This window comes from Syngnathoides biaculeatus, chromosome 11 (genome assembly GCF_019802595.1).
Source record: "Syngnathoides biaculeatus isolate LvHL_M chromosome 11, ASM1980259v1, whole genome shotgun sequence".
Lineage (NCBI taxonomy): Eukaryota > Metazoa > Chordata > Actinopteri > Syngnathiformes > Syngnathidae > Syngnathoides > Syngnathoides biaculeatus.
Genome location: NC_084650.1, coordinates 28,440,612 through 28,468,519, shown reverse-complemented (window position 1 = coordinate 28,468,519; position 27,908 = coordinate 28,440,612). Strand labels below are relative to the sequence as shown.

Genomic DNA, 27,908 nt, shown 5'->3' with positions numbered 1-27,908 from the left:
GCTTAATATTTGGGTACTTCCACCAAGGGGAAAAAAGTAACACAACAAAGACAAGGTTGAATCATTCACACTTTTCCCGAAATGATTTTTGGGTATATGCATTCCATTTCAAATTGAAAATCCTTTCAATTTCAAGGAAATTCTAAGGTTACAATAATTTAATTAAATACAAAACACGGCCCCATCTCAAAAGGTTTTAAATCTCACTTGATTCACATAATGTATCCCCCATATCCGTTTGTTGTGTTTTCTTGCTATGCAAATTCACCCCCCCCCCGCTCCCCCCATTGTGCTTTTTATCCACACAGATCAGGTTCTTTTAGTTGCTCTGTTTTTTTTTTCCAAAATGTATTTGAAGTTTGACATTCATAAGGAAACAATCTTGTTGAGCTAAATCAGAGTGGACTAGGACCTGGACCTTGGGCCTGCGTTTTGTACTTCCACTGTATCAGAGTATCAGAATCAGCTTTAATGGAAATTTTTCTCCGGCAGTCGCTGCTGTCCTGGTATGACATTCAGAACAATGAACAACAACAATATTTTCTTTACCAAATGCATAGAGAATATGAAGTACAAGGGAGCCATTAATAGCAGTCATGATTGAAGCCATTCTGTACACATCCTCATTAATTCATTGTTTTAAATTAATAATATATATTTTGCATTTGTTAGTGATGTGCAGCATCCTGCTTTCATGGCACCAAAAACTACAGCTGTCTTCTATGGCCAATTGAGGTAGATTCTTCTTCTATGCCCACTGAAAGTAACAACATCTTATCCACATTAGAAGCCTCTGCTCATGCCCAAATCCAAGCGGATTGTAGGGAGTCATGTTTGAAACCGTTTCATTCAAACAAGTTTTTGTTGGGCTTTTACACTGTTAGCTGTGAGCAAAAAAAAAAAAAAAAAACATTTTAACTGCATCAGTAAACAGGCCACAGGGTTCACGGCGCCAAAAATGAGCTGCTTGTCGTCCAGAAAATCGGGCATTTAGTATTAGCATTGTAATCAATGCAGCTGAGAGCAGAGTAAAAACCTGCATACATGATATCTTATTTGACTTAACCTGCTAGACACTCTTACATACCGGTTGTATGTTCCTCAAAAAAAATCAACTTTCCTGGAAAAAGAAATTCCACAATGTGGTTTGTTTCTTTTTTAAGATTTGTTTCCCTGGTTTTTGGTGAGACAACAAAAGTGCCTTAGATTATTTACAAAGAAAAGAACCAGTGTCATATGACAACTTGTTTAACATCGGAGGCTCTACTGTTGTCACATTGTTGTGTAGTTTTCATGAAAAAAATCCCTCCCGTCTCACATCTCTACTCTGTTGGTCCAAGTATTTCATTTTGTCACACAGGTACAAATAAACACATCTCTCCGCAGGAAGTTTGCACTCAATTTTATTTACGCGACTCCCCCTGCTCTCTTGTACCTGTGAGCTGCTTCTATCTTTTATAGGGGTGGAATTGAAATTCAGTACAGGCAGTAAGTACTGCACAAGTGCTTAGAAGCATTCCCCACACAACCATTCCCCATAGGTAAGCCTACAAAAAGCTGACATTTGAGATGTGCCATTCCATACTTATATCAACATCTCATGTCAGACATTCATTTCATAGTATTAGGCATTGTTGGTCATTGTTCATCCTGCAGCAAATTTGTCAGATTTTTGCTGATTTTTTTTAAGCCACCAGTTTACTTGCAGTAATTTATGAGAGTCTCACTCCAAATATTACGAGTGCTCCACTGGTCTTTCATAGGATTTTGTGACTCAATCACAATGTAGCAGAATGAGATAAATCTAATCTTATATTATTTCTGTCAAAACCTGACACCGTCTCTACCCACAATGCAACAGTTGTCTCAGTGCTCATTAATTCCCTTCAGTCAACATTCCTGGGCTACAGCCCTGTGCAGCTGTCACATTGCACTATCTCCACAATTTACACACAATGCAATCATTTTTTTAGATGTTTTCACACCATGACATATTCTTATAACAGACTCGTAAAATCACTACATATGTAAAGATTAGGCTATAAATGCATTTGTTCACCAAAAGCTCACTTAAATCAGGTTTCTTATTAACCTGCTCGGTGGCATGGTGGCTCAGCTGGAAAGTGTTGGCCTCACAGTTCTGAGGTCCAGGCCTGTGTGGAATTTGCATGTTCTCCCCCGTGGCTGCGTGGGTTTCCTCCCACATCCCAAAAACATGCAACATTAATTGGACACTCTAAATTGTCCCTAGGTGTGATTGTGAGTGTGGCTGTTTGTCTCCATATGCCCTGCGATTGGCTGGAAACCAGTTCAGGGTGTACCGTGCCTCCTGCCCATTCACAGCTGGGTTAGGCTCCAGCACTCCCGCGACCCTTGTGAGGATAAGTGGCTAAGAAAATGGATGGATACTAACTTGATAATGATAATCTAGTAGGAAATATAAATATGGAAACAATACAATGCACTGAAAAGAATGTTTTGTTAGTTAAACACTCTATAGCCTAGGCTTTTGTTCAACAATAAAAGTACAGTATGACAATTTAACAGGGGAGTTGCATGTAGGGCTGCATTTACTGAATATTTTAGTAGTTGAGTACACCACTGAAAATTCTGTTGAACAATTTAGCACCTGCATAAACTATTTTTGGTTGGTTGAAGAGAAATTATGAATACAAAAGAGATCTGTCATTCGTAGTTTTGCTATTGAATATTTTATGTGGGGCAAAATGCAAGTTTTGACTCACAAATTGCCATCAAGTCTGCTGAATTTGAGCCTTGCTCATTTTTGCTCATTAGGTTTTCATTTTCACCCATTTTTCTCAGCCCTTCTTTCTTGTGTGTGCTAATCAGCTGACTGCAGCCACTTGTGTCTTTTCCAGGTGTGCTTGCTTGTCTTGTCTGTTTGTTTATGTTTAATTCCTGGACCCTCATTTATTAAACTGGTTATAAAACCGTTTATTAAAAAGTTTCTAAATTCATTCGTATGACTGAAATTTTGAATGTTTGGATGTACAAAGCAGTCCATGTTTATCAAACCTGCGGGCACCTATCGCATGCAGATCAGTAAGCAATGTGTGTTGATAAATTCCACCTGTTTTAAATTGCCAAGCTTGGAGATATCACGCCTGATTTTCATTCCGAAATGCCTCCAGTTGACCATACACAGAATGGTAGCAACGACCCCTTTATAATGCAGAAATTGACTTCTCTCTCAAAAAAGAGGGTAAAGAAAATGTCTATCTCCGAAATAGACTGGAACTTGTATGAGAAGAGGAAATGCAACCCAGCTGTAATTTAACATAATAGTTTACTAGGGGAAAATAAATAAAACAAAACAGAACAACACAGTCTTTTAAAAAAAGCTGGTGCCAACAGTAGAAAAAAAAATGATGTGGCATGGCTGAGGACTGGGGTTCAAATCCTGGCCCTGCCTGTGTGGCGTTTTCATGTTCTCCCCGTGCCTGTTTGGCTTTTATCTATGTGCCCTGCAATTGGCTAGCAACCAGTTGAGGGTGTAACTCACCCCCTGCTCGAAGTTAGTTGGGATAGGCTCCAGCACTCCCACAACCTTTGTGAGGATAAGCGGTTCCGGTAATGTGTAATGTAATGGTGGGAGATTTGAAACCACTGCTGTTAATTCTCTTGAATAGAGAAAAGAGCACTCCCAGGAATAAAAATAACTTTTTAAATTTAATATTTAGATTTCATTCTCACTTTTACTTGCACACACATTAGGCAATCTATTTGGGATTTCTACATGGTGGTCAACAGAGGACCCCAAGTGAAAGTTAAATTTCATTGTCACATTGTTTCCTGCCCATTTCATACTCACATTTTTTCACCTGTTTCCACACCTCATTCCACACTTGCCCTGTCTTGTCGTCAATCAATGTTTCTGACCCAGTTGCATGCTTCCGACCCACGCCCCAAGTCAGCTCGTTCACTGGCAGTTTGTTCACCTTGTCCCGTGTCACCTGTTTTTTCTAGTTCACCTGCCCTACTTCCTGCATACTCTGCCCCTCTTGTGCCTTTCTCTTGTCATGTCTTCCAAGACTTTTCTGAATAACTTACAAGCTAGGTGATCTGACAACTTGTGAGGTTTATTCTGATCTTCGTCAGGACTTGATAGATTTAGTTTTGGGTTTGGGTTACTTTAGAGCAGTGATTCTCAAGTGATACCACTGTGGGAACACAAGCGCTGTCTTGTATGCACAGCAATCATGAAGTACAGTTCAGCTGGATTTAAATTTTAAGTTCCAAGCATTTGCTTTTATTCTTTAAAACATTTTTTAAAGTTTTGTTTGGGCACAATTTTAGTTTAACATTTATGTGAAAACTATTTTAACCGAATCATTACTTATACAGTTTTTCTTTTTATATATTTAAGCACTCTGTTAAATGTAAAAGTTCACAATGTTACAGTGGGTCACAAGAATTAATATTCTTTTGGTGGAGATTTAGAACTACAATTTTATTATTTTTGGTCACATTGATGTATTTACAGGGCTAAATTGGTCATTGGTCTAAAAAGCCTGACATCTGCTTTAAGAGCATTATGTACAACTGCATCTATGTTACACGATGATTTTATACTATTATTTCACTTCATACAATTCATACCCGATTATTTCATACAGATATTTGGGGGAATATCTATTTGCTATGAAAAATCCATCCATCCATCCATCCATCCATCCATCCATCCATCCATCCATCCATTTTCTTCATCACTTATCCTCACAAGGGTCACGGGTGTGCTGGAGCCTATCCCAGCTGTCAACGGGCAGGAGGCAGGGTACACCCTGAACTGGTTGCCAGCCAATCGCAGGGCACATGGAGACAAACAGCCGCACTCACAATCACACCTTCGGGGCAATTTAGTGTCCAATTAATGTTGCATGTTTTTAGGATGTGGGAGAAAACCGGAGTTCCCGGAGGAAACCCACGCAGGCACGGGGAGAACATGCAAACTCCACACAGGCGGGTCCGGGATTGAACCTGGGGCCTCAGAACTGTGAGGCCAATGCTTTACCAGCTGTTCCACTGTGCTGCCCCAATGAAAAATCCATCCATCAATTTTCGTTACCCTTCATCCTGACTAGGGTAACGGCACAGTTTCCTCCCTTATCCCCAAAACATTGATGCTAGGTTAAGTGAAGACTCTAAATTGCCTGTAGGTGTGAATGTGAGTGTGTATGGTTGTTTGTTTCTATGTGCCCTGCAATTGCCTGGTGACCAATTCTGGGATGTTAACCCCCTCCAACCCCACCACCTACACCTCTATTGTCATTAGAGATTTTTCGAGATAGTGTTTCTAACAGTGATCCTGCAGCTGCACTGAAGGTCAACCATAAATGGGATTAAAGGCACAGAAGTCTGCTGACAGAGTCTGTTGGTATGCCCTCTCCTTGCCTACACCTGGGTCACAGCCAGTCATGCTGGACGTTTGTTGTGGTTTTAGAGAGTGAGTGTGTGTGTGTGTATGCGTGTGTTTTTGCCCAAAACTTTGTACTGTCTTGAACTGTGACATTGTAAAATTGAAATTACAGGGGATGTCTCTTTGAGAGAACAATGCAGTGTAGAGGAGTTTCAAGGCGAACGTACAAATTGGTTAACCTTGACCTAATTAAAGATCCTCTATTTTGGCCCATTTGGACATACAGTACTTAGAGTGACACTGTTAAATGGACGTTGTTGAAAAGCATAATTTTTATTAAAAAAAACAAAGGACTTGTTTTGTCATACGAGTATCCAGACCCTCTGAAAGGTAATTCTGTTTGACCATTTGTATCCACTTTGTCCATACTTGGCTCAGACCACCCCCTTTCCCATGACTGTTTGCGTCCATGTAGAAGACTTAACAGAGGACACCTGTTATGGTGACAGCACTGGCTCGAGAGTGGAAAGGGAAGGCAGATATCTTCCCTAGTGACATCTCCTTCCTGTCTGGAACTCAGGAACGCATGGACAATTTAAATTAATATTTTAAGTATTTATTGAGGCAATATTACATCCCAATGACGAGAAAAGGTTGGTGTAGCAAAGTCTGGGACCTTTAAGACTTTGAACGATAAAACGTTCAAGTAAAAGATTAAGCAGGTCCTTAAATACGCACTGCTGCAAAAAAGATAGTGTGCCAGACAGTTATTGCATCTAATCAAGATCTAACCTTATGGCGCTAAATTATTTATAATTTTGAGGATTTAGGGAGTCATCAAACTCAAACTTTTTGCAATTTACTGCCAGCCAGCTGTCTTGTTAATGTTCGAATTCGGTTGCAATCAAACAGGTCTGATTTTGAAGGACCCTGAATGACAGATTTGAAACTTTCATCTTTTCATGGCTGTGTTCTTGTTTTTCCAGGGGTGTAAGTAAAATTGTTATAGAAATATTCATTTCATTTTGTTTAGTAAAGAAAAAAAATCTGATGATTAACTACCTCTCTCTTATTACATGTGCCTCACTGTCAAAAGTCTTTTGGGCTTGAACCTCATCTCCAGCCTTCCTTCCTGTGTGAAGTGTAATTTATTTATTTTTTCTTTGTATGTGCCTTTCAATTGACTGGCGACCCATGTGAGGTTTAAGCCACCTCATGCTAAAGTCAGTCAAAGTATGTTCCATCTAAACTGTGACCTAAATGAGGATGTCTGCAGAAAATGGATGGATAGATGCATGGATGAATGGCTAATCAAGACAAATAAATAAAGCAATTTCAAAACGCCTTCTCACTTCATCCTCACCCAATAAATAATATCAGATACTGTACTTCCCATTATGTTTATAAAAGCTAATAATAGTCACCACTCTTTATAAAGTCATCAACTCCTTTGTTGATAAATTGTTCCTGTGACATGGAAATGGTTCAAAAGCACATTATTCCTAAAAAAAGTTTTCTATTTATAATGCAAGCTTTTACAAAGATAAATAGTCTTTTATTTGGCTGTCAGGATGCGATTTGGGGGGCTGAAGGATGTAGTTAAATGGAATTGCTTGATAGCAGTCTTTTTTACTTGAAACGTAAATTTGAGTCAAACACCACAGAGCAAACAGTTGCCTCATTTTAACAAAAGATAATCATCGTCAGTTTAAAATCGTGATGGAGCCTGTGGAATTGGCAAGTTGATAAATAAATATAGATGTTCCCACCTGCCTGTCGGGGAACTGTCTTCACGAGGTAGTCACGACACATGAACATATTTCATATATTTACTGGTAGATTTGTCCTTGTGTATACTTCTGGGATTACACAATATGCAGTATGCCCAAACCATTACTTTTAAAGTCAAAATGGCAGTGTTTGTGCCCTTATCTCATTGTTTTCTTTCTTAACACCCCCCTCCCCTTCTTAGCTCAGTGGCAGTGCCGTGTAACACAACCATCCTGATTACTGAGAAAACGTTGGTGGCCCTAATTGCATAGGTGTTATCGGCGAACCGCCCAGCTGCAACACAACAAAGCTCTGCCCCCCCCCCCCCAACCAGGGCAAAATGGCGACAGAAAAACAAACAAAAAAAAATAACTGCTGGGATAAGTCAGATAGACTGCTGTCACCCAGGGTTCAAAAACACCTCAATGTGGACAGTGTAAGAAACTGTCAGGCAGATATGACAGTGTTGGTCAAAAAATGCTATGATTAGAGAAAGAAACGCTTGGTTGCATGGTCTGCTGGGAAATCCCCCCCACTGAGCTGGGAGCCCTGTGCTCTGGCGGTGAGATGAAATGTGTTATCTTCCGGCGGCAGGTCTCTGTCCCATAAAGTAGGTAAGCTCAGGAAAAGTCATTGTCCAGCCAGCCTCGATCTCAACCAATCTGTGTTCCCTTTGACCTTTACCACCACTGCCACAGGCATTCGACAACTCTATATCGCACTGAATGTGAAGTGGCTCATTTATTTAATATGGCCAAATCTTATATAACAGATTACTTAGAGCTCCTCGATCCACTAAGCATTAGGTTCCTGTGAGGTTTGCATTTCCAGGATGCATCTGACAAAAAGAACAATCACATTCATATTTTATTCCTGCCATGCAAGTAAATCAGTATAGAGGTCTGGTTTTTATTCTACAACTGCTTTTCATATTACTAAACAATCAGCAGTATGTACCATTGTTGTATTGTCATGTGAAACCTGTTTAAATTGAAAGCTATCCCTATAATTAAGAAAAAATACAGGAAAATGAGAAGAACCAAGACACTAATACACTGCATAACTCCCTAAAACTTTAAATATGGATTCACATAACATTGTGGAGAGATCCCGGAGTCTCCATAAACTCAAATCCACATAACGTAAAATTATCTTTAATACTGCACAGGAAAAACGAGACTGCACTCTTGAATTCCTCACACCCTACTGCCTATCTAGCAATGCTGGGGAACTTGAGTCACATGATTTTACACATGCCAGACCTGAGTCAACATTATCAGGACCTGGAACTAAACTTATGAAAGACTCACTATGACTTAGACTGGAACTACATGATCTGCGGGATAGATAAATAAATAAATACATTTTCAATATAGTGTGCCCATTTTTTTTTTTTTTAAGAAAAGTTCTGTTTTGTGTAGTGCAGATGAACCTGGCATCCTACCAGTATGCACCATAGTTTGATGCTGAGTGCAAAGGCAACACCTTGTAAATATCATGAAGAAGCACTGAAGATGATTACGTTTGGATTTAAGGATTTTTTTTTATGTCAAATTGGGATAAAGAAAATGTCAACATGCACTTCGGAGACCTGAAAAAAAGGACATCCACTGTAACTTCATCTGTCACTGTTAAACCCAATAAAGGCAGGTACGCTTGTGTTAGATACTTTGGAAGCGTTTACAATGGAAACAATACATTGAATCCTGAACTGTACTTAACCAAAATGTACTCATTGATAATTGATTTTAAACTGTAAGAAAATGGTGAGATGTCATTTTTCATTTTTACTATGTGCTGTCTGTCCCTACTCATCTACCAACACTTTATGAACAAGAAATATAACACAAGTCTCCTATTGTTTAGTATCTTGGTATACTTTAATTACTCAGATTATATCTGTGTTATTTTAAGACCACAGGGACATTCTTTCTGAATTTGAATTATGTACAGGGTGTAATTATCATACTTAGAGCACCGAGGCAGTATAATAATCAAAAGTGGCAAATGGGTCAGGAAATTCCTGCATTGGTGAAAATAGGCAAGTAAATGGAAATTTAGTACGGTATACTTATGTTGAGGGAATATTTTCTATATTCCTGTAATAAACACAAGGAAACACCCAAAGCAAAGAGACAGAATACCGTTTGCAATATTTTCTGCTTTACACAACACCTGCTGTCAGGCTTAAACAAAATTAAATATGAGTTACTTCACGATCACCAACCAAGTGTATGTGTTTGCAGTTGCGTTCCATTTCCATCATGTACTAGTTTTTAAAAAAATGAAGCTCTCACCTTGTTTTGAAGACCAAAAACGTTCCACTGTATGTTTAAGTTATTTATCATGATCAAATGTTGTTCGGAAATGTCACGTGCCTAACTTTGAAAGTAAGAGGGAATAGTAAGAATAGACAAGGCGAAGGCCCACTGCAGCAGGTTTGAGGGCAGACAGACACATTGTCACCATCTGTTTTTTCCGGTAAGCTGACAGAGAAGCTGAATAATGCATTCGTTAGTCTGTCAAGTGTGGTGAGCACTGGGCACTGAGTGCAGTGGGCCGTCAGCTTGTTATGAACTCGTTACAGGTGAAGATGACATGTTGAGGTGCAGTTGCCTTGCCTTTGTCTCTCTGCCCTGCCCTTCAGAGAGAGTGCAGCTCCGTTATGCCCTGCAACATACAGAAGGTGAACCGAGATGGAGGAGGGTAGAATGAGCCTCCATCCTGCCCAGACCCGCCAAAATGAAATTGACAGGCTCTCTAAAGTAATTGCTCCCTACAGCATTTTCTTTGGCAGGAAATACTGTTATCGACAAATAGAGGCTTCAATAAGCGAGAAGAGATGAGCATCTTGGTTGCGGTCAAAAGGCATTGCACGTCTGTCCACAAGCGAAGAACTTACACCCTTATGATGGTCTGTATATCGGCCCACCCTGCATATACATTCTTTAAATCTCCTTCTGACTGTTCTTCCCTTACCTTTCACGCAGCGGTATCTTTTGTTCAGCTTCGGCTGACCGTTTTTCGTGAGCCTTCAGGGCACAACTCTATTTCCCAGTAGCCAGCGTCCTGCTCAGATTACATTTCTGCTGCCTGAGTGGCAGTCCAATGTTTATATGGTCCCAGGACATTTCTTATGTGGGACAGGCTTGTGAAAAGGTGTTTCGAGACATCAGAAAGAGTCTGTGATGAAGCGCATTCCTAAGGATATCTAACAATAAGGGGGGGGGGCAATATCAAGACTTCTGTCTTCTGATGCACAAAAGCAATACAAACTAAAAAAAAAAAAAAAAATCAAGCCTTATAATAAAAAGGAGAATTTCGTCCATCCATTTTTTTAATGGAGGATGACCTAAAGCTGTCTGTGCACAAGTGATAAGGCACAAAGTAATAAGGGAACACATTCTGTCAACATATACTGTAATTCTTTTTGAAAAATTGATAAATTGCTGTCATCACAATCTCCGAAACGTTCCAGGACTGGTGTCATAAAAGATGCTTTCCAACTCAAACTACAAACTACAACACCGCCCCCCTTCAATCTGGGCCGGATGATCAACCAGTACATCTGCCAAGAGATCACAGACATTTTGCTTCATTCAGTGCGCAAAAAAATGTGTGATTTGTGGTATGACAACTCATGGCTGGTTCTCCATGACAACACTCCTGCTCACAATATCTTCAGTATCCAACCTCACAGAGGTTCTTAATAGACTTTTTACCTGGATGATTTGAAGGAAATATTGAATTTCTCACTTAAATCAGACTACGCCTTTTGATACGGTAGATCATAACATATTGCTGAACAGGTTGGAAATGTCCATAGGACTAAATGATCCTTAAACGTTTCAGGTCATACATGGAGGAAAGGAGTTATTTTGTAACCTTGGATGTGGCACTCATCAAATGGCAATGACCTGTGGGGTACCTCAGGGGTCAGTTCTTGGACTTCCCTTGTTTAAAATCTAAAGAACTTTTATTTTAAATATTCTAGCTCTGCAGATGACACACACATATCTAGCAGTGTCTCCAGATGACTACAATTCAATTGAGGTGTTATGTCACTGTCTAAAAAAGATTACTGGATGGGGCAACATTTTATTCAATTAATCCACAACCAAACTAAGATACTTGTTTTTGGCAATACAGAAAAAAAGATTCCTGTTAGTAAATACCTCTCTTTAAGAAAAGACCAAGTCTGAAACGCCGGTCTACTGAAAGATGAAGATTGAAACTTTAAAATCTATTCTTAAACTGACTGAGAGCCAGTGTAAAGACTTTAGAATTGGAGCAATCCATATATTCTGACCTCTTTGCTGTGGTGCGAACGTGAAGTGCAGCATTCTGAATGAACTACAGCTGTTTAATGCTGTTTTTGTTGGAAGTCCAGTCAGAAGACAATTACAATAGTCAAGTCTGTTTGAGATAAAAGCAGACGCATGCAAGCCTTCACTCTGGATGTGTTTGATATGACTGTTAAAAGTCCGATCGGAATCTATCAGCAGACCAGGGTTTTTCCGACTGTGATCGGCGCACGCGGCGCCAACGCCCACATTGACACATTTAGCACCCCTGACTTACGTACATTACTTACATTCTGAAAGCATTATGTTATCCCCCCCAAGTATTATTTTTTTAGTAGCTCTATACACACCTACCGGTCATTTAGAACCTACGAATCTCTGCTCCTTTGCACCTGTGCAATATATTTTTCTCAACGAACCGGGTCATTTGGAAAAATATGAAGAGTGAATCCATCCTCCCGATTGTTCGAGAAATATTCACCAATACAACGAGCTGGCATTTTGGCTAACACAAACGAGCAAAGAGCTACCTTCCCGCAGGTAAAACTGGTATAAACACACAAGCCCATCTGAGTGGGCATCTGCTAGTAACGTCACTTCTTGCTTCTTCTCCAAAACAAAATCCCTCGAGAGGATTTTCATGGCGGGAGTTACAAAAAGCCATATACGTCAAAATCATGTTGTGTGGTGAAAAAATGGATGGGTCCATTCTGGCTGCTTTTTTTTTTTAAATTATTATTAAAAACACTAAAAATCATGCTTTTTGTGTCAGTGGACCTTTTATATGTAGTGCTTATCAATGTGAATACATATTGAATTCAGCTTTTATGTTCTACCTCCGACAAGCTTTTGTTCCCACCTTAATTTGTTGCCGTTTGTTGCACACAATAACAGTAGCTGAGATTCCCAAGGTAGAACAATGTGCCCTGACCCTTCCTGGAGAGAGCCACTGTGCTGCACGTTTAGTTTACTTTTTATTGATTTGTGCCCCATAATGACTGCACCTACTTTTTCTTCTTCTCCCTGGGTGACAACCAAGCCAGGAAACTCCTATTTCTTTGCAACTGCACCACATATTTGTTGGTTTTACTGACACGGTGTTAGCCTACTGTCATAAGATGATGATAAAGTTGTTTTTTAGAGCTGTAAGTTATGGATTCTGATCATAGTGGTGGGGACTGTGTGTGTGGGTGGGTTCCTTCATGTTGATTGTGCTTTGCTGCACAGCACCAGGCACATCACTTTAGCCCAAATAAATGAGCTATCTCACTACTTGCAAAAGTGCCTATTAGTGCAGCTCACTTTGTTGGAAAAACAGCAGTTTGGGGATCAACACAGTGCACATGATTTTGCTGAACAGTCATGTTCCAAGCATATTCAATGCCATTTTTTTTGTATGGTAACTTGACTCAACCACATCCTTCTGTTGGTAGAAGTGGGATATACAGAATCTGTTTTCATGCACTTTTTTTAGTGTTGTGCAAAATTGAAATTAGAATACAATTTAGAATAGGTGCGATGAGTTAGTAGGTTTACAATGATAATAAAAAAAGTGTTCTGTGCATTAGCCTATAAGATCAAGCAACATACTTTCAACAATTCTTTTTTTAATGCTTAAAAAAGATAGGGTGTTGGGTTTGTTTTAAAGCATCATCACGTAATTCTGTGTTTTGCTTCCAGGGTGGACTGAGGAACAGCAAGCATGAATGTACACTCTCATCCCAGGAATATGTCCATGAGCTTCGGTCTGGTATCACAGAAGACAAGCTCCTCAATTGCCTCGAGTCACTCAGAGTTTCTCTCACCAGTAACCCTGTCAGGTTGGTACCGTTTAGTATTTGAACTGTATATAGACTGTATACTGATTTGTGGATGCCCTGGAATTTGTTGTGCCTTATATAATTGTCACGTTTAGCAGAAAGGAAAAGAAGAAGAATTTGCAAATCAAACAACTAAAACTGCTACAATTAAGCTAGGCACATATTTTTCCTAAAATTCGCCTTTTTGTTTCAGGCCACCACCATACTCAATTTACTTAAGGCCCAAGCATGGGCCTTGAGTAAATTGTGTAATACTGTATTCAGTATACAGAATAAACAGTGGGAGAAAGATCACTTAAGAGGGGAAATGCTTTATCTACGATAATCTCTTGGCATTTGTGTTTTAAAAAGTGGGAGGTATACTTGAAATCTTCATCAATGAAAGCCATTAAATAAACAGAGTGTCCCATAAGTCTCAATACATAGGAAAAATAAAAGTTTTTCGACAAATCCCATTTTTATTTGGATATTTTGCTTGCTTCTATAATATGTTGACTGTACTCTTCGACCACATCTTACTTGATCCAAAGCTTTGTTTTTTTAACTTTACTAAGTTTTGCCACAGTGCCGTGTGTGACACTTTTCCCATGTTTTCTGTTAAATACGCTTGTAACCATACAACTGATTAGTGAACCGGCATTCAGGATGATTTACTTTTTATTCCAATGCATTCTTTGCGGTGTCTGAAATATAAAGAAATATATGTTAGAACCATATATGTATGGAATGTATTATATCTCCTATGTGTGGAGAGTTACGTGATACTCTGTATTAAAAGGTCGTGAATAGAATATATTGCCTTTTCAAACCATACATTCTCTGGGAGCCAGTGTTGCATTGGTTTCAGAAAGTGTGTTTGTCTGCGTGTGTGTATTTATGTATATATAAGTAAATATCTTTCGGCTTGTCCCTTTCGGGGTCGCCACAGCGTGTCATCTCAGATGAACGCACATATATGTTTGGCACAATTTTTACGCCGGATGCCCTTCCTGACGCAACCCTTCTCAGGGAGTGGAGGCCCCAGTGGGATTCGAACCCACAACCCCTGGTTTACCAAACCAGTGCTCTTACCGCTTATATATATATATATATATATTTTTTTTTTTTTTTTTTTCTTGCCGCGACTGCCGTAAATAGGAGGCCTGCTTGCTAGAACGTACCTTTATGTGCATGCACTTGACGTATTGGCCACACCTGAATCAAGTGATGAGGTGTATGATAGTTTTGGGCATGCTGTCATACGATCAACCAAAACTGCCTTGCGATCAACGCAATGAGCACCCCTGGTGTAACTGGTTTCCTTTGACATGGCTCATGATGTTGATGACTTTCGACATAAATGCACTCGCAGTACCTGAAAAATCTCTGAACATGCTCAGTACGGTTAACTTGCATTTCCTGTTTCCGGGTGAATACTGATTGTTTAGGATCAGGCTTGTTTTGTTCCCAACGTTTATGAAATAAACATGTAAATTAACATTTGCGAGTGCGATGGCACGAGTGCGTGATCATACTTGTCAAATGTGAGTGACTGATTAATACATGCAGTGCAAAAAAAAAAAAATTAAAGTGCTGTAAAATGCTCTATTATACGCATGAGAAAAATAAATATTGTTTAATCTGTACTGGAAAACATTGGCACTTGGGATTGACTTAATTTCTGTTGGCAACTTTGTATTCCCTTTTTTTTAGAACATTACAGCTAAATCCTGCTTGAGCATATTTTATTTGGACTCTGTGCTCCGCTATCAGAGTTGAATCTCATAAAGCTTCTGAGTTTATGGTCCATTAGCATCCCTTTAATTTATTCAGGACCTAAACCATTAAAACCAGAGTGCTTTCAATAGATTGAAAGAAAATATAAAATCAATCAGATCCTTTGCACAAACAATGACCACAAGAACCATTTGCAATTTCCTGAAGAAGAAAACAACTTTGATGGACTGTTGACGAGACCTCATCCTCAGAGACAGGTGGGATATGTCTGAGCTCAGAATAGATAAAAAAATATAAAAAAAATATGTCGTGTGCTAACTAAGACACCATTTTATTGTTCTGGAGACAAATTTGGTGACCTAATGGCGACTTCAATCTCTGCTGGTTGGGTAGACAACTCCTGGAGTCTATCAGACTTATTTGGTCATCCATTCATCTACTGTATGTGCTTATGATAGAGAAAATCCATAATGTTGCTTAACTTCTCAAAACAGCTATAAGTTGTCACCAAAATTTATGAGTACATTTCTATTCACGGCCACTTCACCCTCTGAAAATATCAGGATTGCCTCAATATTTTGTCTTTTATCGAAATGAAGAATTTTCCTCATATAGAAGAATGCGAACATCGCCACCAAATCACCACCAAAATGTATATGGAGATTTCTGCTTACGCCCATACCATTACAACAATCACACCAATATTTGTGATTTTATGGGCAGTCAGCATTTTCCTCTTATATAGAATAAATTAACATTGCTTCATGTCACAAAACTACAAGCAATCCTCAGCAAAATTGACTGATACCCAACTTAACCTCTGAAAATCTCAAAATGATCGCCCTGATATTTGTGATTCTGTGTGTTAAACCATTCATTAAAGGGCTCTCTCCATGTCAGTGCTCCGCTGGCTGAGCACAAGAGACACAAACACACACATGCACACTCTCACACAGACAGAAAAACACATCCACAAAATGCCTTTTAGGGATGTGCATTGGCTAGTATCTACCAATTCAAATCCCGATTCATGTCACAATCTGGTTCTTTACAATTATTGTGATTTTTTTTTTTTAAATATACAGCTTTAGAAACAAATACTAAGTCGTAAAATGCACATTTGTATGAATTACATCTTATTTACCTGAAACGTCAGAACAGTGAGCACTCAAGTAATTGTGCCAATGGGAAGTTGGAGTTTTAATCCAGGGGTCGGGAACCTATGGTTCTCGAACCATACCTCTTTTGATGGTAGCATATGGCTCCCAGAGCCCTCATAACGACATACTGTACATGTGATTTCTATTGCGCAGGCAACGCAAATGACGCAGATACAGTTTGTCCATGTAGGGTTGCTGTAGTTTGCTGTGGCAGTCGCTGTACGCAGGAGCAGAAGGGTCGAACGCAGATCGAGTCGGACAACTAATTGTGGAAACGGTTTTGACAAAGATTGCTCAAAGAAAAAAAATAGGAGTACAGAAGTTTTCAACAAGAATGGCTTTTGTGGAGAGGGAGGGTTCTGCTGTGTGTCTAAATTCACAGATGGGGTGTATGCAATACATTTTCAAAGATGCTTAATTGTGTATTCAGTCTACTGCATTAAATTTGTCTTAAAAAGATTCTCTGGAAAAATAAAACAATATACTCAAATCATAAAAAGTTAACAATTTTTACTCTCAAAATTGGCCTGAAGCGCTCCAACAACAGGGAATAATATGTCTACTAAAACTGAATCGAATATGGCATTGTAGAACCCAACAGTTGTACAACTTGACTTCAGTTGTGCTGAACATTAGTGCAATTTAACATCTGACCATTTAGTCTCATCACCGTTGTGGTTGCTTTGTTCCTTGTTACAGAAAGTAAAAAATGACAACCGGAAATAATCAAAAAGTACTGCGGAACCTGTACGCTGTGACATCCTAGGCAGTATAAGCCATAGTGACACCGCTGATTTGGAGAAGAATTGCACCACATTGTCAAAACTGCACGCATGGGTTGCACTCGAGTATAAAGGCGAACTACGACCCTTGTGAGGATAAGTGGCTTGGAAAATGGAATGGAAAACTACGTGCGGGCCACAGTGACGTCAGCGTGGTCGGCACCTGTGCGAGTACAAAAAAAGAGGCCTTTACTTAGGACAGACTAGTCTGAGCGTTGTGTTTAGTCTGAACAGAATGAATGATCATATTTAATCCCTGCACTAAGACAAAATTTTGTCACCATTTACTACCATCTCTTAAATGCTTTGTGGGCTTAGATTAAATAACCGACATTTACATTGAAAACAATACAATCAGGTGTTATGGTTTCACTGTCATTTATTTGTTCAGGGATAATAGACACGCTCTTATAACCACTGTGAACCTGGTCAATGAGTGTATCACAATGAAGTATATTTGCCATTCCTGAAAATATACCATCCCTTTCAAATTCATACATTTTAAAACCCATCTGAAAATTAGATTGGTTTTTGCACAACTCTGGAAATAATTACAGATGCACAACTTTTAGTTTTTTTAATTGTTTTTAATTCATTTGACCAAATACCTTCCTTTTTCACAGTAAATAGTGTCCTCAGTACATCTTCATCTTAATGCGACTCAATGAGCAATGGACAAGAACTAAATGATCAACGGCATGAGTGAAATACAACACGTGACTGTGGTGTTCCCAAAGGAACAATTAGTTTATCTTAATGTTCATACCAGTCAAGATTATAGTTGTGTTAAATTAATAGGAAGAAAGACCCGACAGTGATGAGTTCTATAACTTTAACTATGCGAGTTTGAATGTGTAATTAATATATCTTGTGTGTTCTACTCGCACTTCCAGTACTTTGCAGGTACTAATGATGATGATTCATCACTCTTTTGGCTACCATTGCTGCTTATTCAACCAAGACATTGAGATGGGATATACTTGATTGCAGTTATTGTAGCTTTCGCCCACCTACACATGAAGGCTGACTTAATATGAATACACCGATCTCAAACTCCATATTCCTTCTTATCACATCCCCCAATAGAGTGACAATCAACAGAAGGCACATTTAAAATAGTTTGTTGTAAAAACCTAATTATCCCTCAAAAGTCATCTTAACAATGAAGTCTAAGCCCTCTGGCTTCCCGCCTAGTAAGAGATGTAAGGTTATGTAAGTTCCCAGTTGGAAAGGCGAGCTGCTGTCGAGTGGATGTACGCTAACTGAGCCGGGCTTGTCCTGTGGGTGTTTTCCACTGACCCTTGAGCATGTAGGGGGCACTGTGCTTTATGAAGAGATCACCTCCTGTGGATAGCCAAGTCCACGGGGTCCTTGAGCGCTTCAGAAAGATTGTTCATGACTATAACCACTGTAAAATTGGTTCGTCATCCAACTACTTGAGTTTGAGCTATATAAAGGGGACATATTTTGTTTTGGCGGAAAAGTGGTGACTGTTTAGGGCGTCTGTTCTGGAGTTCAAATCTCGGCCCCGCCCAAAAACATGCATTAATTGGAGACTCCAAATTGTAGTTGTGATTGAGAGTACGAATGGTTGTTTGTCTCTATGTTCCCTACGATTGTCTGGTAACTACTTCAAGGTGTACCCATCTCCTGCTTGAAGATAGGTGGGATAGCCTCCAGCACTCCCGTAACACTTGAGCAGTTTTGGATAATGGATATATTTTCTTTTTCTATTATTCAGGATGCAATGTTATCTCGATAGTGTGTTAAGTTTTAAATGTTTGAAATATGAATTAAAATCATCCATCCATTCCTGATTGAGAGACAGTTTTTCTGCAGCAAGGCCCTACATCAGGTCACTCGAACTTCTCTTGCTTATCTACGTCACTGTCATCGATCTATGGTGACAGTACCACTCCGCTGCCGAGCTTTCAGCATATTGTGTATGTTCACAAGTGGGCAACAAATTAGAGGAAGGGGTGGTCTTTGCCAAATACGGACAAAGTGGATGCAAAACTAAGTCAAACAGAAGTAGCTGTCAGAGGGGCCTTTTCCATGACAAAACAAAAGTTTTCTATGAAATGAAATTGACAGTTTTCTACAAGGTCCATGTTAGAGAGTCAGTCTATGGATGTCTTAATATCCAACGTGTTGTTTTTTTTTTTTTTTTAATCTATGTTATCTTTAAAGTAATCATAAATATAATTAGCAGCAAGATGGATGAGAGGTGAGCAGGTCTGTCTCTCAGGACTAAGGTTCAGGGTTCGACTCTTAGCTGAGGCTTTCCTGTCTCCAGTTTTGTATCTCCTCCACCTGCTTGCTCCTGGCAGTCTTGCTTCTTCCCACATTCCAAAGACAACTATGTTAGGTTAATCAAAAACTCAGAAGTATCCGTAGGTGCCAATGATTATTTATCTCTGTATTTGCTCTGTGCCTAACCTTTGACCAATTTGGGGGTGAATATATTCTCTTGCACAATAGGATAGGTTCCATCTCACCCATGGGCTTAATTAGAACAAGTGCTGTAGAAAAAATGGATTGGATTGAAATTGATCAATGTACACCATAAATATTTATCGGACAGTGACATCTACTCCAATTGACACTAGACTCCAATGAAACGTCAGGTACATTGTTCGCTTGGAAGAATAAATAAATGCCACAACTCACATAGGCCCATTCATGTGGTAACATTAGGTTACTTGCCTGTACTACAACTGAGCCCACAATGGTTTACAGAATGCATTTTCAGCACAAGATAGAAGATAAAATAAACATTTTACCCGTAGAAGTGGCGTGGTACTATCCATTGTTTCATGGCTGTCCTGCTTGTGTGGAGTTTACATGTTCTTCCCATGCCCGAGTGGGTGTTCTTGGGGCACTCCAGTTTCCTCCCACATCCCAAAAAACATGCATTAATTAAAAACTACTGCCCGAATGTAGCTGGGATAGGCTTCAGCACTCCCACGACCCTTGTGAGGATAAGAGGCTCAGATGATGGATGGATGAATGAAAAATTCAGGGAGATCTGAATAATTTCTGTATCCATTGTAAATAGAAACATAGTTCTATTTTTGAAATCACATTTGTGATCAGTTATTTTAAACTCGATGATCAGTTGATAGGCCTCAAAAATTCTGATTGCGGTAAGACCAATATAATTATCTCAATTGGAATAAGGACATATCTGAATGGAATTTCATCCGGATTCATAGGGGTTGATTATTCCTTTTACCAAACAGATTAGAAATACATTTTCTTCATGTAAACTGAATTGGAATGGAGCTGGGCTGCACTCTGTCTGGACATGTTCAGTCTTAACATAAATGCGCGGTGACATTATTATTTACATCCATAAATACAGTGACTTCCAAATTTGAGCTCGTATGTTACAGAGATCTTGTTTTTAGCCAGCCATCTTAATGATTTTATCAAGCTGTTCTGAAAAAGTATTTAAAAATCCCAACTACTTTGTAATAGATGTCCTCCATCTTGATAAATGAAGTGACATTGAAGTTGATGTGTGCATGTCACACAGCATTTTTGACTAAATTCAGTGCACATGCATTTAAGTAAGCTTCTTTCGGCTTGTCCCTTTCAGGGTCGCCACAGCGTGTCATCTCAGATGAACGCACATATATGTTTGGCACAATTTTTACACCAGATGCCTTTCCTGACGCAACCCTTCTCAGGGAGAGGAGGCCCAAGTGGGATACGAACCCACAACCCCTGGTTTACCAAACCAGTGCTCTAACCACTGAGCTACAGGGCCTCTCTAGTAGTGCACATGCATTTACACAACCAAAATAGATCACATCACATCTAAGTAGGTAACTGGAGACCTTCAATTGGAATTAATTCAATCTGAATGACAAAAAGGATGCCTGTAAACCCATCTTATGGTCTTAAATAAAGTAAATACTAAAGGTTGCACCCAACCACAAATAATATGCAAATAAAATAAATATGAACATTGAACCGTATGTTCATAATATGCATGATTTTTCATTTGGTTACAGAACATTTTTGACCAAACTTGAATGTTGAAATCCTGGCTAGATTTTAAGATTTGAAGTCGGTGCCCATACCATCACTCCTGACCTGCCCTTCTGCTTTGCACTTTTGCACAAAGGAACCCCCAACACACATCACCCCAAGGTTACCATGGCCCACTCCAAGGCTCTTGAACATTGATGCTCATTGGAAAATGAATGACATCAGTGGTCACGCCTGCGATCTCTACACCCACCCACTGACGACTCATCCTTGTACCACTTCAGTTTGAAAATAGTAATTAACATTAAATTAGAGGCAGTAGGTGAGGGAATTTTGTCAATATAATTTTGATAATTCTGCTCTTAATTCTGCTCTCAGGTCATTTAGACAGTTTTAAAATAGGCTCAGTGGGACGCACCTACAGGCCCGCTACACTGGTACCTTGATTTTTGACCACACTGTTCTGTGACACTTTTGAAATGCTATGGCTAATGGCTAGTGCAAATATCTCACTGTTCTTTTTCCGGTAGTGAAAAAAAAGTGCAATGGGCAGAACCCCCAGCTTCTTTGAACGCGAGTCTTATAATTTTATTCTTTCAGAAAGCGTGTCAGCTAAAGCCAAAGTAAAAGGCAAATCATTCATTCATTTTATATTCCTTTGATACAGCGTGAAGTGAGGTCCAGTGAGTGTGCTCATGGATTCCAGCAGTGAAAACTCCCCCCAACCCCAAAAAAATTTGAACTTTTTGACACTTTCAACCAAATTTTGGTTGAACTCTAAATGTAAAAACTTGTTTGGTGTTCTAACTACAAGCTACCAGTCGACATGCAAAGTTATTCCTTTAAAACTACCTGCAATGAGAGCTGTTGAGCTTCGCTTTAGAATCACGTGAAATCCTCATCATAAAGAAAATGATGGTTTAAACTAGACATTTATTGCTTTGGAACTTCAAGGTACCACAGGATTTTATACATATCAGAACCAGAATCAGCTTTATTGGCCAAATATGGAAACAACACTCAATGAATTTTTCTCTGGTGTGTGCATACATATATATGTGTGTGTATACATTTATACGACAAATAACATCTTTATTGTTTAATCCACTGTTTTTTAACTTGACTGCTTAAGCACGACTTTTCTTCTTGTTCCTGTGTGTTTGAGCATCCTGCTAATTTGCTCCTACAGGCTTGTGTTTGTCTAATAGTTTAACTGGCGAGGCTGCACACCTGCTTGGCAGCGCAGGTGGCCGCTGGGCCATTGTGCTTTGGGCTTTATCTCTCAGGCAGTCTCCTACAGGTGTGTGGCATGTGGAATCTGCACAGCCACCCACAGATGGAATCGCCCCAAGCGTCAGCTGCCTACTGTTTTAAGTCTTAGCTTCAGCTGACATGTTTTTCACAGTTTTCTTCCCCAGACAATTATTGAGCCTGTACTTCTATTCTCACTTTTCATTTAGTCATTTTTGATTCGGTTGACTTGCTCCTTTTTATTCATGTCTTAATCTACTGATGATAAGTAAGTTGGCAGTTTACTGACAATTACAACCCCCTTGTTTTTGCATTCAGTGGGGAAGTAGTTGTCAGAAAGGATAACTAAACACAGCAATGCAAGACTAAAACAGAACTTATGTTTGAACCTTTGTAAGAACTTCATATCGATTGAAATCAGCCTATTGTTTTTTATAGTCTAAATTAAATGGCTGATTGTGTTCAATATGATTCACTTCATCAGGCTTACGAAGCCTAATAAAAGACTGTGTTTATTCATGTGACTGCTTTGTACCTTTTTATTGATGAAATGAAGTGAAGTGTCACCCATTTTTAGGTTACATTGGTGCAACAGCGTCCGATGTGGAAGTCGAAGTATAAACAAGTAGATCATGCCAACAATATTTGATAAATAAGCAATAATTGATCATTTATAGCAACGAGGAGCATGTGGATCACTCTAATGGAGTAAAAGTACTTCTTAACTTAAATACTTAAGTAAAAGTAAAAAAGTACATTACAATAAAACTAGTCTGACAAAAAGTTAACATAATTTCCGCCCTATAAGCTGCGACTTTTTTCATACGCTTTCAACCCTGCGGTTTATGCGGTGATGTGGCTAATTTGTGCATTTTTTCTAACGGTCGCCAGGGGGGCACTCAAGCAGAAAGGGTTAGAGTGAGATCGATGGAATATATGTGCCGCGGAAGTGACTTTTACTAGTGCTAGCATTACCACGGCGCGAGCATTAAACTCTCTGTGTACCGTCTTTCTTTGTAAATATCTCATGTGTTAATGTGGGTACATGCGGCTTTTACACAGCTGCGGCGTATGAATGTACCAAATGGTATTTCCTTTAAAAATGTACTGGGTGAGGCTTATAAGCAGTTGCGCTCTGTAGGCCGAGAATTACGGTACTTGAGTAAATGTAATAAATTCCTACCCACCTCAGGTCTGTAAGTGCCATACTGTATATTTAATTTATCTTATGAAAGGAATGCATTGTTGCTATTTTATAAGTATTACTCGAAAAGCTTGTACATTAAATCATATCCATGGTCAGGATATAATGTGACTAAGTTCGACACGCTAAATTGCTAAAACAGACACTAATGGTGCTAGGTTTCAAGATGCACTTCATACCGCTATTTGCTGTTGGAATTATGTGGCACAGAGCGAGTCTGTATTCCCAGAGGATGACATCTTTAACTGAAATAAAATACAAAAGTAATAGCTGCTTCCCATAACAAGGCTTCTCACCTACTTCTGGTCAAATGAGAGTTAATGGGGGAAAAAAACCCAAACCATTATAAACTTAAAAATTAACCAAACAACGAGTGCTTATTGCTTGTGTTTTATTCATAGATTAATTACACATTTGATCTCGAGGATGAGAAAAATAACATTAAAAGTGTTATGTCCTCGTATGGACATTGTTGAAGTATGATTTATTACTTTCTTTTTACAAATTACTTGGGAAAGCAATTAGAGATGTAGTTGTGAGGATAAGCGGCTCAAGAAATGGGTGGATGGATGGCTGATATACTTTAATCTCATAATTTGCCAATCCCATCAAAGATGACATTGATCTGAAAAAAAAAAGTAGTATCTTGTCGTACGGAAAAAACGGTAATCCTCAGTAGGTTCACGGGTATGCTTAAACCGACCCAGCTAACTGTCACGTCCCATCGGAACGGGAGTAGGACCCAAATGCAGGACTCGGACGATGCAAGGTAGTTCAGGGAGAAACGTTTATTATATGCCGAGGTTGGGGATCGAGCAGGCAGTCAGATGCAGCAGCGGTAGTTGGGACATCGAGCGAAGAGAGCAGGTGAGCGGGCAGGCAGGAGTCGGTACACGGGAGAACGATCAAAGCAGGCGGAAGTATCAAAGGAGTCAGGCTTACGGGATTGGTCGGAGAACAGGAGAAGGTCGGTACACACAGGTTGTCGATCAGGGGTACTCGAACGGGACATGAAGCTCAACGAACTGGCGAGGACCAGTCTTCATCGGGGACATATAAATACACAGGCGAATCAGCCCGCATGAGGCGCAGGTGTGCGCCTCCTAATCAGCGCAACCGCGCGGGCACCCGCACACCCCGGGCTGGAGCGGCAGGATCATGACAGTACCCCCCTCAAAGGCACGGCTCCCAGACATGCCTAAACGAAAGAAACAGACAATAATTAACACAGACAGGGGTGGGCGGAAGGGGGATCAGGAGGAGGGCACGCCCCCCCCCGAACCCCAGTCGCAAGGCGTCCGGGTGGACAGGTCAGGAGGACGACCCGAACGCCAAGCACCAGGGTCCCCACGGAGCGATTCGGGCAGACGACCTCTGTGAGGAACCAAACGGCGAAGCAGGAACCAGACCGAGGCAGCCAACTGTTCCGGATGAGAACCTCCCACGCCGTGGTTGCGAGACGACCAGGGACTGGTCGCCACAGAGGCTTGGTCAGGAGGCAGCCGTGGATTGGTCACCAACGAGGCCAGGTCCTGAACCGGCTGGGAGCCCTCAGGAGCGAAGAGGATGATGGAGAGAAGGACCAGAGCCATGACCGCCACCATCACAGCCATCCCGAAGTCTCTCCAGCTCCGGGGTGGCTCCACAGAACTCCCCAGCTCCTCCTGGACAGGAACGTGAGAAGGCGGCGACACCATCGCCACCTCCTCTTGGACAGGAACGTGAGAAGGTGGTGGCACCATCGCCACCTCCTGGACGGGAACATATGGACGTGTCCGTCGCCGCCGCAGCAGGAACAGGGGACGACCGCGGACTGGTCGCCAACAGAGCAAGAACGGGGAGCGACCGCGGACCGGTCGCCACTGGTACTCCAGGGCACGGACGAGAAGTGGCTGTGGAGACGTCGCCAACTCCTGGACAGCAAAGTGAGGCGGCATCGGGTCGGTCCCCACTGCTATGTGAGCTTGCAATGCATTTGTTGAAACAACAACGTGGGCGTGGCGCGGTGGCGAATCCGTTTCCAGGGCGACGTGAACGAGAGTTGGCAGAGAGTCAGTCGAAACTGACACGTGGACGTGTCTCGGGAGCGGGTCAGTTCCAACTGCTGCGTGAGCTCTGCTTGGAACAGCCAAAACCTCGACGTGGGAATGGCAAGGAGGCGGGTCAGTTTCCACATCTACGTGCGCTTGGCGAGGTGGTGAGTCCGTTCCCATTGCGACGTGCACTTGGCAAGGTGGCGAGTCCGTTCCCACTGCAGCGTGCGGGTCTGTTTCCACGGCAACCTGAACGAGAGTAGGCAGAGAGTCAGTCGAAACTGACACGTGGGCGTGTCTCGCGAGCGGGTCAGTTCCAACTCCCACGTGAACCTGCGTCAGCAGTGAGTCAGTCGCAGTTGTGACGTCAGCGTAGCTCGGCTGGTTCGCCAATCCTTGCCGGACCTGGGCCGTGAGAGCCGCCAATTCGGCGCTCTGCCGCTCTATCTCCGCCCGCATTTCGTGGCGGAACGCCTCGTGATTTGGCGGCTCCTCCTCCCTCTGGGCTGGAAGCTTCGCCACCAGCTGCGACTCTGCCGGTTTCGCCGTTGCCGGCGAGGAGTGGGAGGACGGTGTCTTAGTTGCCGCGCAGCGGGAGGCACAAGGGAGCGCCCGGCCGGGGCATTTCCTCTGGCTGCCACGCGGAGGTCCCGGGTAGATGGCCAAGCGGGTTCCCTCATACGGATTGGTGTACTTGGACCTACCGGGCGAAGACGCTCAGGTGCTGGAAACGCGGGGAGGTGAAACAAACTGACTGGGATGAAAGATCGGACAAGCAGATTCATAATCAGAATAATCGGAGTCGTACTCTGGCAGCCGGTCATACAAATCATGGTCCTCCTCATATTCCGAAAAGTCAGAGTCCAGAAGAATATGAGGAGCCGGACGGGTCGTGTTCGGGACGTAGTCATACCTCGCTGGCTGAGCGGAGCGTAAGACACGGAAGCGGAGGACGTCAAGGAGCCTACCCGGATCGGACAGGCTTGGTCCTCCGGCAGACGGTCTACCTTGTGTCGGTCCCGGCGACGGCGGGTCTTTCCTGCTGGGTCCTGTTGTGGCCAGTTCGTTCTGTCAGGTCCCATCGGAACGGGAGTCGGACCCAAATGCAGGACTCGGACGATGCAAGGTAGTTCAGGGAGAAACGTTTATTATTTGCCGAGGTCAGGGATCGAGCAGGCAGTCGGGTGCAGCAGTCGTAGTGGGGACGTCGGGTGAAGAGAGCAGGTGAGCGGGCAGGCAGGAGTTGGTACACGGGAGAACGATCAAAGCAGGCAGACGTATCAAAGGAGTCAGGCTTACGGGGTTGATCGGAGAACAGGCGAAGGTCGGTACACACGGGTTGTCGATCAGGGATACCGGAGCACTCGAACGGGACATGAAGCTCAACGAACTGGCGAGGACCAATCATCATCGGGGACATATAAATACACAGGCCAATCAGCCCGCATGAGGCGCAGGTGTGCGCCTCCCAATCAGCGCAACTGCGCGGGCACCCGCACAGCCCTGGCTGGAGCGGCAGGATCATGACACTAACTGTGGGCAGAACGTGAGGTACACCCTGGACTGGTTGTTACTCAATCACAGGACACATATAAACAACCAATCATTCACATTCACATTCATACCTATGGGAAACTGAAGGTCTTCAATCAGTCTACCATGCATTTATTTGGGATGTGGGATGAAACTGGAATGCCCAGAGAAAACCCATACTGCCACAGGGAGAACATGCAAACTCCAGACAGGCGGGGCCAGGATTTGAAACCCGGTCCTCAGAAATGTGAGGCAGATGCTCTATCCAGTCATTCATATTTTTTTCCTTTATGTTTATTTGTTTGTTCATATCATTTGTTTTGGAAATGAGAAACATGTGACCAGATAACCGATGCCTCAAATGAATGTAAACAGCATTCCTACATGAGTAATTTCAACTATGTCATCTAATAAACAATATTTATCTGCACAAATATTTGTCCCATTACCTTGCTACCAAAAGACTGATAACACCATAATGAGAAAGATGTGTAAACATAGTGCATTTCTGGGACTGTGATCCTTCAACCATGTTGCCTTTGTTTCTTTTGCGCCCCCCTCACTTACAACATCGACTGCAGTTATTCTGCACTTCATTGACTTACTTTGTGCTTCCATTTTTTTCATGGCCACATGCCTGATGGCAATATTGAAAATTCAATAGATGCAGCCATAGTTCCTTTCTCATAGGACAAACAATTCACTGTCAGATGCAATTTTACATATCAGGGAAAACTTATCATGACAGAGGAAGTATCATATAATTTGCATTTTATTCTAATAAATTGTCTAAATGTCAAACGGAAAACATGTCTTAACTACATTTTACGTGTACTGTAAAACATTTAAGCCTTAAAGGTCAAGTGTCATCCCTATAAACATTCTAAAATAGATATTGTAATGAAAAATACCTATAAATATTATTCACATCCATGTCTATACAAAAAAATAAATATGAGCAG

At 41.3% G+C, this 27,908-nt stretch overlaps 1 protein-coding gene across 9 annotated transcripts in view; it reads left to right on the top strand.

Moving 5' to 3' along the window:
• diaph2 (diaphanous-related formin 2) overlaps positions 1-27,908 on the top strand; it is a 468,029-nt gene that overhangs the window by 118,560 nt on the left and 321,561 nt on the right. For all 9 annotated transcript variants that reach the window (XM_061834220.1, XM_061834223.1, XM_061834222.1 and 6 more), the window contains one exon: positions 13,132-13,271. In XM_061834220.1, coding sequence (XP_061690204.1) covers positions 13,132-13,271 — 140 coding nt within the window. The remainder of the gene's footprint in view (positions 1-13,131; positions 13,272-27,908) is intronic.